At 47.6% G+C, this 18,999-nt stretch overlaps 1 protein-coding gene and 1 non-coding gene across 2 annotated transcripts; both read right to left on the minus strand.

Moving 5' to 3' along the window:
- Positions 1-1,020: 1,020 nt before the first annotated feature.
- Positions 1,021-3,203, minus strand: LOC123443087 (60S ribosomal protein L11). The gene is made up of 5 exons (XM_045119336.1): positions 3,099-3,203; positions 2,890-2,997; positions 2,390-2,432; positions 2,101-2,296; positions 1,021-1,410 (listed from the first exon to the last, which is right to left on the minus strand). The coding sequence occupies exons 1-5, from the start codon at positions 3,099-3,101 to the stop codon at positions 1,218-1,220; spliced, it is 543 nt and encodes a 180-aa protein (XP_044975271.1). The 5' UTR covers positions 3,102-3,203; the 3' UTR covers positions 1,021-1,217.
- A 147-nt stretch (positions 3,204-3,350) lies between these two features.
- TRNAE-CUC lies at positions 3,351-3,423 on the minus strand. The gene has a single exon. It is a non-coding gene; the product is annotated as a tRNA-Glu (tRNA).
- Between the last annotated feature and the right edge of the window lie 15,576 nt (positions 3,424-18,999).

The following is an 18,999-nucleotide window of genomic DNA, read 5'->3' on the forward strand; positions in this document are numbered from 1 at the left end:
TTGAGTGGTTTCAAACAGGGCCTAGCCTTGGAGTCTCATGACTTGTTTGAAACTGCTTCATTTCATCAAAATCAGCTTCACTTCATTAAATTCACCTTGCAGAAGCTATAGCACTATTAAGAGAATGTTTGGCTTTCATCTAGCTCCAGCTTCAAAAATAGAAAATTTGGTGGAAAGAATCTATTTGATTGGTTGAAGGGAAAGAAATGAAGGGGTATCCACTTTTTGGTTGGAGTGGTGGGTAATTTTTTCTCAACTCCAGCTTCTAGTCTTTTTTGGAGCACACTCTCAAGAGCTTCATAAAAACTTTGAAGTTGTACCCCAGACTCTAGTTTTTTTTTGGAACAGCATATCGTGGAGCTACCCCTTTGGCTTGTTTTTCTGAAGCAGAGCTGAATTTTAAGAAGCAGAGCAGTTCCAAACAGGCTCTCATTGTCCTCGTGATTCAAATGTAGTTCATGTAAACATTGACAATGATTAATAAAGCCTAGAAGATTTTGCTTAAAAAACGAGGAATATGGAGACAGAGAGAGCCACGATATCTCAGGAGAAGGAGACGGCGCAAGTTTGGGCGGGGGATCTCAGCTTCTCGCAACATCGCAGCTGAAAGGGAGGGAAGATCTTGACTGGTTCAGGTTTGGGGGCTCAGACCAGAGCTGTTTGGTTTTTGAACTGCTCAAAAAATGATTGAAACAAAAATAAATATTCAGGTACCTGACGCGTTCGTGCTCCATCAAAACGAAAATTCTCAACTTATGAGCGAATTACCAAAGCAATTAGCACATGCGTCCAGCTAAGCTCCCATAAAACACTGTAAATTTTGTGTTGACCGGGATTCTTTTTTTATCGACAACGATTTCTTGCTCGAGATTTAGGACGATGCACAGAAAAGAGTATAGTTACAAACCTTTTCAAGGATAGACAAGACTTTCGTGCTTGCAAGCATCTGCTAGGAAGTGAATTTTTTGAAATTTAACAGATGCTGAACCGGACAAGAAGATCAAACAAACGCAGGTCATCTCATGCGCCAAACATATATCTATTGTTGAAGAGGATAATAAAACAGACTGGGCCTCTTAGACGAAAGTGCAGATCAAACAGAAATCATCCAGCTTGAGTACAGGCAAAAAGTGACAAAGCAGGTTTCTAGGTAACATACATATCCAGCAACCAGGTGAACTTAATTAACTCAAGGTCTAGCGATAGCTACATCCTTCTTAGCTCGCATGGGACTTGTTGAGGATGACACCCTCATACTTGACCTGGAACCACTTCATGGCGTCCTCCTTGGTGACCCTCTGGTGGATACCGACACGGGCCTTGCACCTGCGGCGGCGGGAGACACGGTACCCAGCACGCTCGAGCACCACGAAGAAGTCCATACCATAGATGCCAGTAGATGGATCGTACCTGAGAAGGAAACATGGTTAGCTACTGGTCTTTCAAGAATTGGCATTCTTCATTGAACAACCATTGTGCACTCATATGCTGGTGTGTTATCAGCAAACAGACAGAACCATGTGCTGCAGCTACTTGGTAAATGAAAGTAGTGCCCCAAATCCAAAGGTTGAGAAGGACCTAGGCAGTGGCAACACAATGTGTATACAAACTATATTTAAGCAGTGATTTGCACTATTAAACTGAAAAGGAATAGTTATCGACAAGGATTCCAATAGATTGTCAAATATTAACAGTGCCAACACTAAGGAACCAAAAAGACTTGCATTGGTCATCTCTGACATACAAATATGTATGTTGTTAATTGGACGCTTGAGAACCAAGTCAGGATTTGGCATGTGAATCAACTGAGAAAATAAATCCAAACTACCAATGATGGTTAAGCCAATTTCTAACAAATATTCTAGGCATTACGAGATAATGAGTGCATTAAACAACTTATTAGGAATTTTAACTATAAGAGTAGATGACTGATGATGATGTAGCCCTACTATAACTTCAGCCAAATATCTTTCGGGTCTATGATTTTGGTTTCAGCTATTTAATAATGAAACAGAATCATCTATTATTAATAAGTAGTATTAACCAGTAAAAACAAGCACCACACTGACACAGAAAAGTGCTGCCACCAATTCAACTTACTTCATGCCGAGATCGATGTGCTCCTGGATACCGAAGCCAAAGCACCCGGTGTCGCTGAAGTTCCTCCTGAGCAGCTCGTACTCCTTCACCTTCAGGCCACTCTCCAGCAGCTGCATCGCCTTCTCACCCCTAATAGTAACGTAGCACGCGATCTTCTCATTACGCCTGATACCAAAAGACCTGACAGTGTACCTCGCTGCAAAAGCACAATATCATTCCTATTAGGACCACCAACATTGCCCACACTTGACATGGCCAAAGGGGAACAGGGCAGATTTAAGAAACTAACCCTTGGAGAACACTGGTGATTGTCCACTCAGCTGCTCCAGCACCTATCATGTAAACAACGAAAATGCAGTTAACATCAATGGTTGGCAGTTAACCTGTGTTTTTCAGAGACCAGGAATGCAGAGAAATCTCCAACTACTTGGTGCCACTCAGAAAACACGGATTAAGGTCAATCTACAACCAGCGAAATGGAACAGAAACGATCGACCACATAGAGACAACAATGGTTACATGGTAGCAGCATCAGCATCAGAAGCCGATGCATCTCCGACTAGGAAACTACAATGGACACCTCAGATAGAATAGGCCAGTGCCGAGTTCGGCTAGATACAATTCCACAAACTAGAGCGCTAGATCTCTATGAGCGGTAGGGTACTAACCACCGATATACTGACACGTGCAAGGAGCTAATCTGAATCGCACACGCGCGAGCGCATCAACGAGGCGAGCAGAGGGTAAATAGACAGGCAGGCATATATATATATATATATATATGTATACCTTGGAGGCGCGGGTGAGACGATCTCCGCTCTCACCGACGGAGATGTTGAGGACGAGCTTCTGCACCTTGATATCCCGCATGGGGTTCATCTGCTTCTTCTCCGTCGACTGCGAGCACCAAAACACAAACGACACGGCGTCGTCAGAACACAAGGAACCTGAGCAGCCCAAAGGATTTCGAACGATTGACAGAGCGGAGGGGAACTCACCATGGCGGCGGGATCTGGGGAGCGGCGGCGGCGGGGGAGAGAAGAGGGGGAGGTGGAGGGGGGAGAGGTTTAAAGCGTGGTGAGGGGCGGCGGCGGCGGCGGCAGGGGATTTGTAGGGAGGGGAGGAAACCCTAGCGCGAAGGGCGCTTATATGCCTGCAATTACGTCTGTGCCCCCGTGTGCGGTGTCGAATGGAGGGTGGTTTAGTAATTTTGGTTAATCTGGCTTAGGAGCGCAAAAAAATGGTAAAATTTCCGTCGCCGGGACTTGAACCCGGGTCTCTTGGGTGAGAGCCGAGTATCCTAGCCACCTAGACTACGACGGAGACTGAGTGTTAACTCGAGATTTTCGTTCAAGTTACACACATCACATCTTTAAACGATTTAACCTGCAAGACTTTAGTTTATCTCCTAATTTTCGGCTGATTGCCACTTAATGTGGGATCACATCTTTAAAAGTCGAGAGATCGCTTGGTAGCTGGTGCGTCCATTTTTCTAGGGTTTATTTATTCCCTCACCGAAATAGTGTAAGTAATGGACGTTTGCAAAATCTAGAGCTAATTGCTTACACTTTTCACCATGACCGCATCAGGTCGAGCATAAGCATTAGGGTTTTGCACAGATTCCATCACAAATTTGTTGTTTGATTCAACTAGAGCCTTGTTGCATCTCATCTTTCCAACTGAGTATAGGTCGTTACGCATTGCTTTTGTCTACATTGAATCACCACTCCTATCCCGAGGGATGAACCAAGTTGTTGCAGCGGTAAACTTTCCTCGATTGTGACGAGCAAAGTCTCGAATCAAAAGGTTGCACCAACATTGATTCTTATCACATCACTAAGCACACATTTCCACGTGTGATCATGGCTCCGTTTCGGCCACTTGTTCGTATGTGCTCTAGCGAAGTTAGTAGCTACAACTCTGATTGATATAGCATCTCTATCCGAAGTTTGAATTGCTTTGCCATTCGCGTGTCGCTAACGCTGCAACCACATCTGATGTGTACATTTTGCTAGGGTTTATCTATTCATTTTTCTGTTTCTTAGTGGTGGGCTCAGCTCTTTTTTTCGAGCGGATTCTAGTGATGCCAACTCCTTCGATTAGGGATCTGGTTGGCGTCCTCTCCGCCATGAACAATTTCAAACGGTTTACATTATCTCTTTCAAAGCGCTAATGTCCTCTCGCATCTTTCTCTTTGCCACCTTATTTAATCTTGAGCTCTCACTCTACCCGCATCTCCTTCTTTTCTTTTACGCACAAACAATTGTCGTCTTTTAATAAACATCGAGTGTTGCTATGCCCATGGACTTCAAGCGATGTATCGCATGTGGTCGTGGAGCGCTGCCTCTCCCCTTGGCCACTGATACGTCCCAAACGTATCTATAATTTTTGCTTGTTCCATAATCTTTTGGATGACATTGGTATATGTTTTGCTACACTTTTATATCTTTTTACACATATTTGGACTAACCTGCTAATTCAGTGCACCCAATGCCAGTTTCTGTCTCCTGATGTCTTTTTTGCACGGGCTTTTACCCAAATTTCGAGAGCACCAAAAATCCCGAGAAAAATATATAAAAATCAGCGTAACGGAAGCTTCGAGATCACCGAAGATGGGCCACACGGGAGCCAAGGGTTGCCCAGGCGGCCACCCTGCGCGGCCTGGCCCCTGGCCGCGCCCACAGGCCGCCTGGGTGGGCCCACCTCTTCTGACGTCCTCCTTTGGCCTATATTTACCCCTCCGGTCGGAAACCCTTCAGGCATAACCAGAATTGCGAATTTCTCCATCGTTCCGCCGTCGCAGCGCTTCCGAGATCGGGAGTTTCAGGAGACCTCTTCCCGACACTCTGTCGGAGGGAGGATTGACCTCCGGGACCTTCTCCACCATCATGGGCGCTTCCCGGACGTGCCGTGAGTAGTCCTCCTTGGACCATGAGTCCATGACCAGTAGCTATGTGATGTCTTCTCTCCAATCTTGCACTTCAATGGTTAGCCCTTGTGAGCTGCCCTACATGATCAAGGCACCTATGTAATTTTCATGCTATTGCTATGCTCGGTTTGTTGGGATCCGACGGATTATGAGATTATGTTTAGATTGTTATGAGTTATATATTTCATTATCTTTTAATATTATGTTCTTTAGTGATTCATGCATGTTCTCCCTTGCTCTTTATTGCTTTGGCCGAGTAGTAGATTGTAACTCCAAGAGGGAGCGTTATGCATGATTATGGGTTCATGCCCCCTGATGTTTAGCTTGAGTGACAAAAACATGAGACTAGGGATGTGTGATACGTCCATTTTGCATCATGCTTTCATGTTGATATTTATTGCTTTATGGGCTGTCATATTACTTTGTGGTACCATATTTATGCCTTTTCTCTCTTATTTTGCAAGGTTTATTTGAAGAGGGAGAATTCAGGCAGCTCGAATTCTGGACTGGAAAAGGAGCAAATCTTAGTCCACAATTCTGCACAACTCCAAATGCCCTGAAAATTTACGTGGAATTTTATGGGATTATATAAAAAATATTGGGCGAAAGAAGTACCGGAGGGGAGCTACCAGGGCGCCACAAGCCCTGCCACCGCCTCCCCCCTGGTGGCGGCTAGCAAGCTTGTGGGCTCCCTGACGGCCCACTAGCCCCCCTCTTTTGCTATCTGAAGGGTTTCGTTCCAAAAAAAATCAATCGGGAGCATTTTCGTTGTTTCGCCGCCGCCATGAGGCGGAACTTGAGCAGATCCAATCTAGAGCTCCGGTAGGACGATCCTGTCGGGGAAACTTCCCTCCCGGAGGAGGAAATCGTTGTCATCGTCATCACCAACACTCCTCTCGTCGGAGGGGAGGCATCTTCATCAACATCTTCATCAGCACCATCTCCTCTCCAATCCCTAGTTCATCTCTTGTAACCAATCTCCGTCTCACGACTCCGATTGGTACTTGTAAGGTTACTAGTAGTGTTTGATTACTCTTTGTAGTTGATGCTAGTTGGATTACTTGGTGGAAGAGTTTATGTTCAGATCCTTGATGCTATTCATTACACCTCTCATCATGATTATGATTATGCTTTGTGAGTAGTTACTTTTGTTCCTGAGGACATGGGATAAGTCATGTTAATAATAGTCATGTGAATTTGATATCCGTTTGGCATTTTGATATGATGTATGTTGTTTTTCCTCTAGTGGTGTTATGTGAATGTCGACTACATAACACTTCACCATATTTGGGCCTAGAGGAAGGCATTGGGGAGTAGTAAGTAGATGATGGGTTGCTGGAGTGACATAAGCTTACACCCCAGTCTATGCGTTGCTTCGTAAGGGGTTGATTTGGATCCACTAGTTTAATGTTATGGTTAGACGTTGTCTTAATTATTCTTTCGTAGTTGCGGATGCTTGCGAGAGGGGTTAATCATAAGTGGGATGCTTGTCCAAGTAAGCGCAGTACCCAAGCGCCGGTCCACCCACATATCAAACTATCAAAGTAATGAACGCGAATCATATGAACATGATGAAACTGGCATGACAGAAATTCCCGTGTGTCCTCGGGAGCGTTTTTTCTCCGATAAGACTTTGTCCAGGCTTGTCCCTTGCTACAAAAGGGATTGGGCCACTTGCTACACCATTGCTACTACTTGTTACTTGTTACTTTTCGCTTGCTACGTTTTACCTCACTTCACCATCACTTGTTACCGCTACTTTCACTGCTTGCAGTTATTACCTTGCTGAAAACCGTTTATCAGAGCCTTCTGCTCCTCGTTGGGTTCGACACTCTTACTTATCGAAAGGACTACGACTGATCCCCTATACTTGTGGGTCATCAAGACTCTTTTCTGGCGCCGTTGCCGGGGAGTGAAGCGCCTTTGGTAAGTGGAAATTGGTAAGGAAACATTTTTATACTGTGCTGAAATTTATTGTCACTTGTCACTATGGAAACTGTTCCTTTGAGGAGTTTGTTCGGGGTATCTTCACCACGAACGAAAGCACGAGGAGTTGTTCCTCAACCTGAGGTACCTACTGAAAATATGTTTTATGAAATTCCTTCGGGTATGCTTGAGAAACTGCTGGCTAATCCTTTTACAGGAGATGGATCTTCACATCCAGACTTACATCTGATCTATGTAGATGAAGTTTGTGGTTTATTTAAGCTTGCAGGTTTGCCCGAGGATGAGGTAAAGAAGAAAGTCTTTCCTTTATCTTTGAAGGATAAGGCGTTGACATGGTATAGGCTATGTGATGATACTGGATCATGGGACTACAATCGGTTGAAATTGGAATTTCATCAAAAGCTCTATCCTATGCATTTAGTACGTCGTGATCGAAACTTTATTTATAACTTTTGGCCTCGTGACAGAGAAAGCATAGCTCAAGCTTGGGGAGGCTTAAATCAATGCTATATTCATGCCCAATCATGAGCTCTCGAGATAAATCATCACTCAAAACTTTTATGCTCGGCTTTCTCATGAAGATCGTACCATGCTCGACACTTCTTGTACCGGTTCTTTTATGAAGAAGGATATTGACCACAAGTGGAATTTATTGGAAAGAATCAAATGTAACTCTGAAGATTGGGAGCTGGAGGAAGGTAAGGAGTCAGGTATGAATTTCGAGTTTGATTGCGTTAAATCTTTTGTTGAGACAAACAAGATTTTAGCGCTAAGTATGGACTTGACTCTGAGATAGTAGCTTCTCTATGTGAATCTTTTGCTGCTCATGTTGATCTTCCCAAAGAGAAGTGGTTTAAGTATCATCCTCCTGTAGAAAGCAACATAGTCAAAACCAATCTAGTTGAGGAGAAAGTCATTGCTTTTAGTGATCCTGTTGTTCCTTGTGCCTACGCTCAGAAACCACCATACCCTGCTAGGATAAAGGATTATTCTAAAGCTCCAACTGTGATACGTAGGGGTTACACTAGACCACTTGCACCCCGTGAGGAGATTAGAGTTGAACCTAGTGTTGCTATTATCAAAGATCTCTTAACCAAAGACGTAGACGGGCATGTTATCAAATTCTGTGAGAACTCTGCTAGAATTGCTAAACCTCACGCGAAAGACAAATACGGACCTATAGTTGGCATGCCCATTGTTTCTGTCAAGATAGAAGATCACTATTACCATGGTTTATGTGATATGGGAGCTAGTGTTAGTGCAATACCCCGTTCTCTATATGATGAAATCAAAGATGAGATTGCACCTGCTAAGCTAGAACCCATTGATGTCACTATTACGCTAGCTAATAGAGACACTATCTGCCCTCTCGGAATTGTGAGAGACGTAGAAGTCCTGTGTGGTAAGACGAAGTATCCTACTGATTTCCTCGTCCTTGGTACTGCACAAGATAGCTTTTGTCCCATCATATTCGGTAGACCCTTTCTCAACACTGTCAATGCTCACATTGATTGCATTAAGCAGACCGTCACTGTTAGTTTCAAGGGTGTGTCTCATGAATTTAACTTCTCCAAGTTTGGAAGACAACCCCATGAAAAAGAGTCGTCTGGTAGGGATGAAATCATTGCTCTTGCCTCTATTGCCGTACCTCCTACGGATCCTTTAGAGCAATATCTGCTTGAGCATGAAAATGATATGCATATGGAGGAAAGAGATGAGATAGATAAAATTGTCTTAGAACAATAACCTATTCTCAAGAATAATCTGCCTGTTGAACTGCTTGGGGATCCTCCCCCACCAAAGGGTGACCCTGTGTTCAAGCTTAAACAGTTGCCTGATACTCTTAAGTATGCCTATCTTGATGAGAAGGAGATATATCGTGTTATTATTACTGCTCTCCTCTGAGAGCACGAAGAGAAGAAGTTACTAAAAACTCTGAGGAAGCACCGTGCTCCTATTGGATATACTCTTGATGATCTTAAGGGTATTAGTCCCACTCTATGTCAGCACAAGATTAAAACCGATCCTGACTTTAAACCAGTTGCTGATCATCAAAGGAGATTAAATCCTAAGATGAAAGAGGTTGTTAGAAAAGAAATATTAAAGCTTCTGGAAGTAGGAATCATTTATCCTGTTGCTCATAGTGATTGGGTAAGTCCAGTACATTGCGTACCTAAGAATGGAGGTATCACCGTCGTTCCTAATGATAAGGATGAACTAATCCCACAAAGGATTATTACTGGCTATAGGATGGTGATAGACTTCCGGAAACTGAACAAGGCAACCAGGAAAGACCATTATCCTTTGTTGTTTATCGACCAAATGCTAGAAAGGCTAGCAAAACACACACACTTCTGTTTTCTAGACGGTTATTCAGGTTTCTCGCAAATACCTGTTGCAGAATATGATCAGGAGAAAACCACTTTCACCTCCCCTTCGGTACCTTTGCTTATAGACGTATGTCTTTTGGCTTATGCAATGCACCTGCCACCTTTCAAAGATGTATGATGTCTATATTCTCTGACTTTTGTGAAAAGATTGTCGAGGTTTCCATGGATGACTTCTCCGTTTACGGGTCTTTCTTTGATGATTGCCTCAGCAACCTTGATCGAGTATTACACAGATGCGAAGATATGAACCTCGTCTTGAATTGGGAGAAGTGCCACTTTATGGTTAATGAAGGCATCGTCTTAGGACACAAAATCTCTGAAAGAGGCATTGAAGTTGATAAGGCTAAGGTTGATGCAATTGAGAAAATGCCTTGCCCCACAGATATCAGAGGTATACGAAGTTTCTTGGGTCATGCTGGTTTCTATAGAAGGTACATTAAAGACTTCTCTAAGATTTCTAGGCCTCTTACCAACCTCTTGCAGAAGGATGTTCCTTTTGTTTTCTATGAGGATTGTGAGGAAGCTTTCGAAATACTTAAGAAGGCTTTGATAACCGCACCTATTGTTCAACCACCTGACTGGAACTTGCCCTTTGAAATCATGTGCGATGCTAGTGATTATGTTGTTGGTGCTGTTCTAGGACAAAGAGTTGACAAGAAGTTGAATGTTATTCACTACGCTAGTAAAACTCTAGACAGTGCCCAAAGAAACTATGCCACTATGGCAAAGGAGTTTTTAGCAGTCGTGTTTGCATGTGAAAAAGTTCAGATCTTATATAGTTGACTCTAGAGTCACTATTCACTCTGATCATGCTGCTATTAAGTACCTTATGGAGAAGAAGGACGCTAAGCCTAGACTGATCAGATGGGTTCTCCTGCTACAGGAATTTGATTTGCATGTCGTTGACCGAAAGGGTGCTGATAACCCTGTAGCAGATAACTTGTCTAGGCTAGAGAATGTCCTTGATGACCCACGACCTATTGATGACAGCTTTCCTCATGAGCAATTAAATGTCATCCGCACTTCACATAGTGCACCGTGGTATGCCGATTACGCAAATTATATCGTAGCCAAATACATACCACCCAGTTTCACCTATCAGCAAAAGAAGAAGTTCTTCTTTGATTTTAGACACTACTTTTGGGATGATCCTCACCTTTATAAGGAAGGAGTAGATGGTGTTATTACACGTTGTGTGCCTGAACATGAACAGGGACATATCTTGCAGAAGTGTCATTCCGAAGCCTACGGAGGACACCACGCTGGAGATAGAACTGCCCATAAGGTATTACAATCAGGTTTCTATTGACCCACTCTCTTCAAGGATGCCCGTAAGTTTGTCTTGTCTTGTGACGAATGCCAAAGAATAGGGAACATCAGTAAGCGTCAGGAAATGCCTGATGGGGTTATAGTCCTAGGGTAGGGTCATAGGCCTGCCCTGTAAGTCCTACCCAAGGACTACCCCTCATAAGGGACGAGGCCCTTAGTCAGTTCCGACTGAATTAAGGAGTCCCCATCGTCCAGTCGGCAACAGGTCTTCGACCATCCAGTCAGAGACTAGCATTCGGAGAACATCCAACTAACCGACTGGCTGCCACTCGGAACATCGTAACCCCACTGGAGGGAAACGGTCGTACGTTTCCCTGTGCATTTATTAGCATTTAGGACGTACGTTACCGGTAACGTACGCATTCAATCGCCACTACTCCACCCCTGTACCGGAACCGTTGTGGAGGGCAGCGCACTCTATATAAGCCACCCTCCCCCTCTGGTGCAGGGGTTAGGAAATCATTGTATTCCATATTCCACTCGACAACAAGCTCCCAGAGCACTGAGACGTAGGGCTATTACCTCCATCATAGAGGGGCCTGAACTCATACAACCTCGCCGTAGCTGGGACTCTGCCCATCCTTTTCGTACCCTACACATCTACTGTGAGGCTTATACCCACGACAGTTGGCGCCCACCGTGGGGCAGGCGTCTGAGCGACTTCCGGCGAGTTTGCGACTACTTCCTTTCGTCATGTCGTCCGGTGGAGATTCGAGCATGGGTCACCAGATCTTCTTCGGTGCTCTCTCCTTCATCGTCAACGATTCGGTGTGGCTTCGGGATGCTCCTCTCGACATCGAGGCGCTTCCCCGTCGTGGGGCTACGCACTTCCGTGCTGGCACTCGCAGCATTCTTCTTCTCCAGCAGTCGGCTCCGGTGCTGACCTATACCGCCGTCACGCGCCGCAGCAAGCGGTCCCGCCGTCCGCGACTTCAGCGTTGGGTGCAACACGCCCAGGCGCGCCAGAACGCGTCTTCACAGGTGGCGATTCTAGAGTCTGTTGTGGTTGGCCCGCTGTCCCAACACTCGGGCTTGGTTCCGACTGAGTTTCCTTCCGAGTACGCAGGTTGCGGGCCTGCAGCAGAAGTACACATGGCCAACTCTCATGAAGATCCCCGTCAAGCTGGCCGGAACGAGCACGAGATCGGCGAAACGTCCGACGCATGTCGTCCGCCTCGCTGTTCTGCCAGTCGACACACTCGGCGGAGCAACGTGGAGTTGTTCCGCACGCCCCTCCTCAACTTGGTTGCGGCTGCCAAGATAGCCGATTCCCTCCAGCCGACTGATTCAGAGGCTGGTAGGGGAATCGAGCAGATCCGAGCCCTGTTGCACACGGCGCAACAGCAGAATTCGGCAGTCTCCCAGTCGCATAACTGGATCCATAATAGTTTTGTTCATGCGAATACGCATCGGTCGGTTCACAGCCCAGGTTCCCATCAGCGGCACAGAGGAGGCAACCGTTCCATAAATCACGAAGATCGCCGCCGTTCACGCACCCCTCCGCGGGGTGGGCCCTACGGGCCCCGACATCATGATGATCGGCGTTCAGTCGGTGACACTTACGACCCAAGGCCCGACGCAAGAGGGCATATCGCCCAACGGAGGGTCGACAGGGGCCGGGCCCACCGCGATGGTCACGATATTGACCGTCCGAGTGGAAGCAGGGCCATCGTTTCTGGTCCCGAGTGTTTCAGTCGAGCCATCCGTTCGGCTGACATCCCTCCCAACTTCCGATTGGTGATGGGAATTAGCAAGTTTACAGGGGAGTCCAAGCCAGAAACGTGGCTGGATGATTACCGAGTAGCAGTTTAGATCGGAGGAGACGACCATGTCGCCATGAAGCACCTCCCTCTGATGCTCGACGGCTCGGTGCAAGCGTGGCTAAACCAGTTGGCCCCCTCAAGCATCTACAGTTGGGCGGATCTGGCCCGAGTGTTCATCAGGACCTTCGAAGGGACGTGCAAGCGCCCTGCTGGCCTCGTGGAGCTCCAGCACTGCGTCCAGAAGCAGAATGAGCCCCTGCGAGACTTCATTCAGCGTTGGACAACTCTCTACCACACGGTGGAGAACGTCACCGAGCATCAAGCAGTCTGCGCCTTCAAGGCAGGCGTGCGGTACAGAGATCTGTACCTGAAGTTCGCCCGAACATGCGACATCTCCATGAGCAAGATGATGGAAATAGCGACGCGCTATGCTAATGGCGAAGAAGAAGACCGCATCCGAAGCGGCAAGCACAAAACATTCGCTGATGGAGATGGGGGCAACACTCAGAAGCAGAAGCAGAAAGCTCCGACTGCTCCGCAAGCAGAAGCTGCAGCCGTAACCAATGCCAAGTTCAAGGGCAAAGGGAAGGCTCAGTTCACCCCCAAGAAGAAGCAGTTCAATAACCCCATCCTGGACCAGCCATGTCCGGTTCATACGAAGATGGATGAAGAGGGCAACCCCATATATGCGAAGCATACCACTCGACAGTGTCGCCTCCTGATCGAGGGGTTCGGCGAAGGGCAACCGAGTGAAAAGGACAACGAACAGGATGAGGAGGATAAGGAGGATCCGTTCCCCCAAGTCCATGCAACTCTCATGATTTTTGCTGACGTTGAGAGCAAGAGTCGACTGAAGCTGGTGAACAGAGAGGCGAACATGGCCACCCCCACCAACCCCAAGTTCCTCAAATGGTCTCAGACTGTGATCACCTTCGACCAGTCGGATCATCCGGCACATGTACCCACCTCGGGGAGACAGGCTCTGGTCGTCGACCCGGTGGTGGAAGGAGTTCGACTGCGCAAAGTCCTCATGGACGGCGGCAGTGGCTTGAACATCATGTACGCCGACACACTCAAGGGGATGGGCATCCCGATGTCCAAACTCAGCGAGAGCAGCATGCAGTTCCATGGAGTCGTCCCTGGACGGAAGGCCAAGTCACTCGACCAGATCACGTTGGACGTCGTTTTCGGCTCCGACAAGAACTTCGGCAAGGAAAAGCTGACGTTCGAAGTGGTCGACTTCCAGAGCGCTTATCACGCAATTGTGGGCCACCCAGCGTATGCGCATTTCATGGCCCGTCCATGTTACGTATACCTGAAGCTGAAGATGCCAGGCCCGAAGGGTGTGATCACCATCACAGGCAATCGACAGCGAGCCGAAGAGTGTCTGCAGCAGGGATCAAGAATCGCCGACCAGCAGATGGCCGTCCTCGAGCTTGACGAGTACAAGAAAACAGTCGACCCCGCCAACCTGATGCGCTCGAAGAAGCCAGCTTCAGAGTCTGCATTCCAGTCGGCGGGAGAGACGAAGAAGGTCAGCATCCACCCGACAGACGCCACTACTGCCCCGACGAACATCTCCACCACCCTCGATCCTAAATAGGAAGCCGAGCTCACCCAATTCCTCCGTGAGAACTGGGACATCTTCGCATGGAAACCCTCTGACATGCCAGGTGTACCCAGGGAGTTGGCTGAGCACCGACTGCACGTGGATTCCACCGCTCGGCCTGTCCGAGAGCGCCTGCGCCGGTCCGCCGCGCACAAGAGGAAGGCGATTGGGGAAGAGGTGGCCAAGTTGCTGGCGGCCAACTTCATTCGTGAGGTTCACCACTCCGAGTGGCTCGCCAATGTTATCATGGTGCCCAAGAAGGATAATTCGCTCCAAATGTGCATCGACTTCAAGCATCTCAATAAGGTCTGCCCGAAAGACCATTTTCCGCTCCCCCGCATAGATCAAATTGTCGATTCGACTGCGGGTTGCGAGCGTCTGTCATTTCTTGATGCCTATTCGGGCTATCATCAGATCCGTCTGTATGGTCCCGATGAGTTAAAAACAGGCTTCATCACCCCATTCGGGTGCTTCTACTACATCACTATGCCATTCGGTTTGAAGAATGCAGGAGCTACCTTTATGCGCATGATCCAAAAATGTCTCCTCGACCAGATCGGTCGGAATGTGGAGGCGTATATGGATGATATCGTAGTCAAGTCACGCAAAGGTCCCGACCTGCTGACTGACTTGGCAGAAACATTTGCCAACCTTCGTAGGTACGATATCAAGCTCAACCCCGCCAAATGTTCATTCGGCGTTCCCAGCGGAAAGTTACTCGGTTTCTTCGTTTCCGAACGAGGGATCGATGTCAACCCCGAAAAGATCGGGACCATCGTCCGAATGGAGAGGCCGGTCAGAATACACGATGTTCAACGGCTCACAGGTTGCCTAGCGGCTTTGAGCAGGTTCATCAGTCGACTCGGCGAGAAAGCACTACCTCTGTACCGACTCATGAAGAAATCAGATACTTTCGAGTGGACAGACGAAGCCCAAGTCGCATTCGACGACCTCAAAGTCCTACTTTCCACCCAGCTGGTTCTTACTGCTCCGCTCAGTAAAGAACCCCTTCTTCTGTACATCACGGCTACAAATCAAGTCGTCGGTACTGTTCTTACAGTCGAACGAGAAGAAGAAGGCAAAGCATACAAAGTTCAGCGGCCAGTGTACTACGTCTCCGAAGTCCTGACTCCTTCCAAGCAGAGGTATCCCCACTATCAAAAGCTTATCTACTGGATCTATAGACTGCGACGAAGGTGGCCCATTATTTCCAAGACCACTCGGTGTCTGTCATTTCTAATGCTCCGTTGTCGGAAATTCTCCACAATCGAGACGCATCAGGCCGAGTGGCGAAGTGGGCGATGGAGATGCTGTACTGCGATATCAAGTTCGAGGCCAAGAAATCTATTAAATCTCAAGCTGTGGCTGACTTCATAGCAGAATGGGTAGAACAACAGCAACCGACCCACATCTACTCGGCCCATTGGACAATGTTCTTCGATGGGTCCAAGATGTTGAATGGCTCCGGCGCTGGCGTTGTGATCATATCGCCAAAGGGCGACAAACTCAAGTACGTGCTCCAGATACACTTCGATTCCTCCAACAACGAGGCAGAGTATGAAGCTCTCCTCTATGGATTGCGCATGGCCGTCTCACTCGGCGTCCGTCGCTTGATGGTCTACGGCGATTCGGATTTGGTGGTCAATCAAGTGATGAAAGAGTGGGACGTCAGGAACCCCACCATGACCACATACTGCAATGCAGTGAGGAAGCTTGAGAATAAGTTTGAAGGTCTAAAACTTCACCATGTTCCGAGACTGAAGAACCAAGCAGCTGATGAGTTGGCAAAACTCGGATCCACTCAGAGACCAGTCCCGAGTGATGTATGCCTCGAGCACCTTCACCTTCCGTCAGTCAAAGAAGATCCTTTTACAGAGGAACCAGTACAGCCAAAGTTCAACGGATCCGATTGAAGTCGATGTACCTGCTGTGGTTGATTTGATCATGGAGATTCTTGCTGTCATCCCCGATTGGACTGTGTCGATCATTGCATATATCCTGAGGCAGGAATTACCAGAAGACGAAGTCCAGGCTAGGCAGGTAGTCCGCAGGTCGAAGTCATTCACTGTCATTGATGGCCAATTGTACAAGGAAAGCGTTTCAGGCGTTCTTCAACGATGCATCTCTCTAGAGGAGGGGCAGCTGATCCTGGAGGATATTCACTCGGGAACCTGCGGTCATCACGCCTCTTCGAGAGCAATCATCGCCAAGGCATTCAGGGCTGGTTTCTTCTGGCTGCAGGCAAACGAGATGGCTAAAGACATGGTTGACCGATGTGAGGGCTGCCAGTTCTACTCCAACAAGTCCCACAAGCCGACGTCTGCGTTGAAGACAATCCCTCTTGTGTGGCCGTTTGCAGTGTGGGGATTAGATACAGTCGGTCCATTCAGGACAGGCCAAGGTGGATACACACATCTGTTGGTGGCAGTCGACAAGTTCACGAAATGGATCGAAGCCAAGCCCATCAAGAAGCTCGACGCCTCAACAACCGTCAAGTTTGTCAGGGACATCATCTCCAGATTCGGTGTACTTCACAGCATAATCACGGACAGCGGGACAAACTTTGACTCGAACATATTCAAACGTTTCTGTACAAGCCAAGGTATCCGAGTGGACTTTGCTTCTGTGGCGCACCCGCAGTCCAATGGACAAGAAGAGCGGGCGAACAGACTTATTCTGCAAGGTTTGAAGCCCCGACTCCTACGAGAGGTAGGACATGCCGCTGGCGCTTGGGTCTCCGAGCTACCTTCAGTGCTTTGGGGTCTTCGCACAACCCCGAACACATCTACAGGACGATCACTGTTCTTCCTCGTCTACGGAGCAGAAGCAGTCCTTCCGAGTGACTTACTTCACAATGCTCCACGAGTCGAACTCTTCTCCGAAGCTGAAGCAGAACGAGCAAGGCAAGACGGAGTAGACCTTCTAGAGGAGGAGCGCAAGATGGCACTGACTCGCTCAACCATTTATCAACAAGATCGGTGGCGTTTTCACGCGCGACACGTCAGGAGTTGTGCGTTCCAAGCAGGCGACCTCGTGCTCCGAGTGAATCAGCAAAGACCTCACAAGTTGGCTCCTGCCTAGGAAGGACCCTTCATCATCTCAAAGGTGCTGAACAATGGAGCATACAGACTCTACAACATCGACAAGGAGATAGACGAGCCGCGAGCATGGAACGGAGATCTCCTGAAGCACTTCTACACGTGACCGTCGACTGAAGCAATGTAAAGAACAAGTATTGGTGAAATAATATAAAGCAGATTGAGTTTTTTGCAGGTTCAAAGTTCTTCCACGGTCGCAGACTCCGGTCTCAAAAAAAAAACCTTAGCTGCGATCCAGAATCGCCTAAGTATTAACTTTCTCCGAGTATGCACTTAACGTCACACTCGGGGACTTAGCTGCGATCCAGAATCGCCTAAGTATGAACTTTCTCCAAGTGTGCACTTAACGTCACACCCGGGGACTTAGCTGCGATCCAGAATCGCCTAAGTATGAACTTTCTCCGAGGGTGCACTTAACGTCACACTCGGGGACTTAGCTGCGATCCAGAATCGCCTAAGTATGAACTTTCTCCGAGTGTGCACTTAACGTCACACTCGGGGACTTAGCTCGGATCCAGAATCGCCTAAGTATGAACTTTCTCCGAGTGTGCACTTAACGTCACACTCGTGGACTTAGCTGCGATCCAGAATCGCCTAAGTATGAACTTTCTCCGAGTGTGCACTTAACGTCACACTCGGGGACTTAGCTGCGATCCAGAATCGCCTAAGTATGAACTTTCTCCGAGTGTGCACTTAACGTCACACTCGGGGACTTAGCTGCGATCCAGAATCGCCTAAGTATGAACTTTCTCCGAGTGTGCACTTAACGTCACACTCGGGGACTTAGCTGCGATCCAGAATCGCCTAAGTATGAACTTTCTCCGAGTGTGCACTTAACGTCACACTCGGGGACTTAGGTGCGATCCAGAATCGCCTAAGTATGAACTTTCTCCGAGTGTGCACTTAACGTCACACTCGGGGGACTTAGCTGCGATCCAGAATCGCCTAAGTATGAACTTTCTTCGAGTGTGCACTTAACGTCACACTCGGGGACTTAGCTGCGATCACAAATCGCCTAAGTATTAACTTTCTTCGAGTGTGCACTTAACGCCACACTCGGGGACTTAGATACGATGCAGAATCGCCTAAGCACCCACATGCCTTCGACTGTATCCTACAGGTACACTCGGGTAATCAACTGACAACTACATGACTTGCGGACCCTCATTGAGGCTCATGTGGGTGTCAAAACAACTGACAACTACATGAGTTGCAGACCCTCATTGAGGCTCATGTGGAGGTCAAAACAACTGACATCTACATGAGTTGCAGACCCTCATTGAGGCTCATGTGGATGTCAAAACAACTGACAACTACATGAGTTGCAGACCCTCATTGAGGCTCATGTGGAGGTCAAAACAACTGACATCTACATGAGTTGCAGACCCTCATTGAGGCTCATATGGATGTCAAAACAACTGACAACTATATGAGTTGCAGACCCTCATTGAGGCTCATGTGGAGGTCAAAACAACTGACATCTACATGAGTTACAGACCCTCATTGAGGCTCATGTGGATGTCAAAACAACTGACAACTACATCAGTACCAACTCGCCCCGAGTGCGACCTGATAGTCGCACTCGACAACCTAGAGGCGATCCTACCGATCCACTCAGTGACAATACAGATCCAATCGGAAATTCCACGGACCCTCAATGAGGCTCATGCAGATGTCAAGACAACTGACATGTTCCGAATGTTTGCCTTTGGCTTCACCAAGAAACGCCAAACAAAAACTCGAGTCAAAATTCCAACAGAAGAGCAAAAGATTCGATTCAAAGTTCAACCAAAGATAGTGGCTCGGTGTGGATCAAGCTTACCCACACCGAAAC

Source organism: Hordeum vulgare, chromosome 3H, assembly GCF_904849725.1.
Source record: "Hordeum vulgare subsp. vulgare chromosome 3H, MorexV3_pseudomolecules_assembly, whole genome shotgun sequence".
Taxonomy (NCBI): domain Eukaryota; kingdom Viridiplantae; phylum Streptophyta; class Magnoliopsida; order Poales; family Poaceae; genus Hordeum; species Hordeum vulgare.

Excerpts from the sequence above, each read along its gene's own strand:
- LOC123443087 (XM_045119336.1), bottom strand. Across the intron at positions 2,297-2,389 it reads ATCACCAGTGTTCTCCAAGG|CGAGGTACACTGTCAGGTCT; the intron begins GTTAGTTTCTTA and ends GTGCTTTTGCAG. Across the intron at positions 1,411-2,100 it reads CACATCGATCTCGGCATGAA|GTACGATCCATCTACTGGCA; the intron begins GTAAGTTGAATT and ends TTTCCTTCTCAG.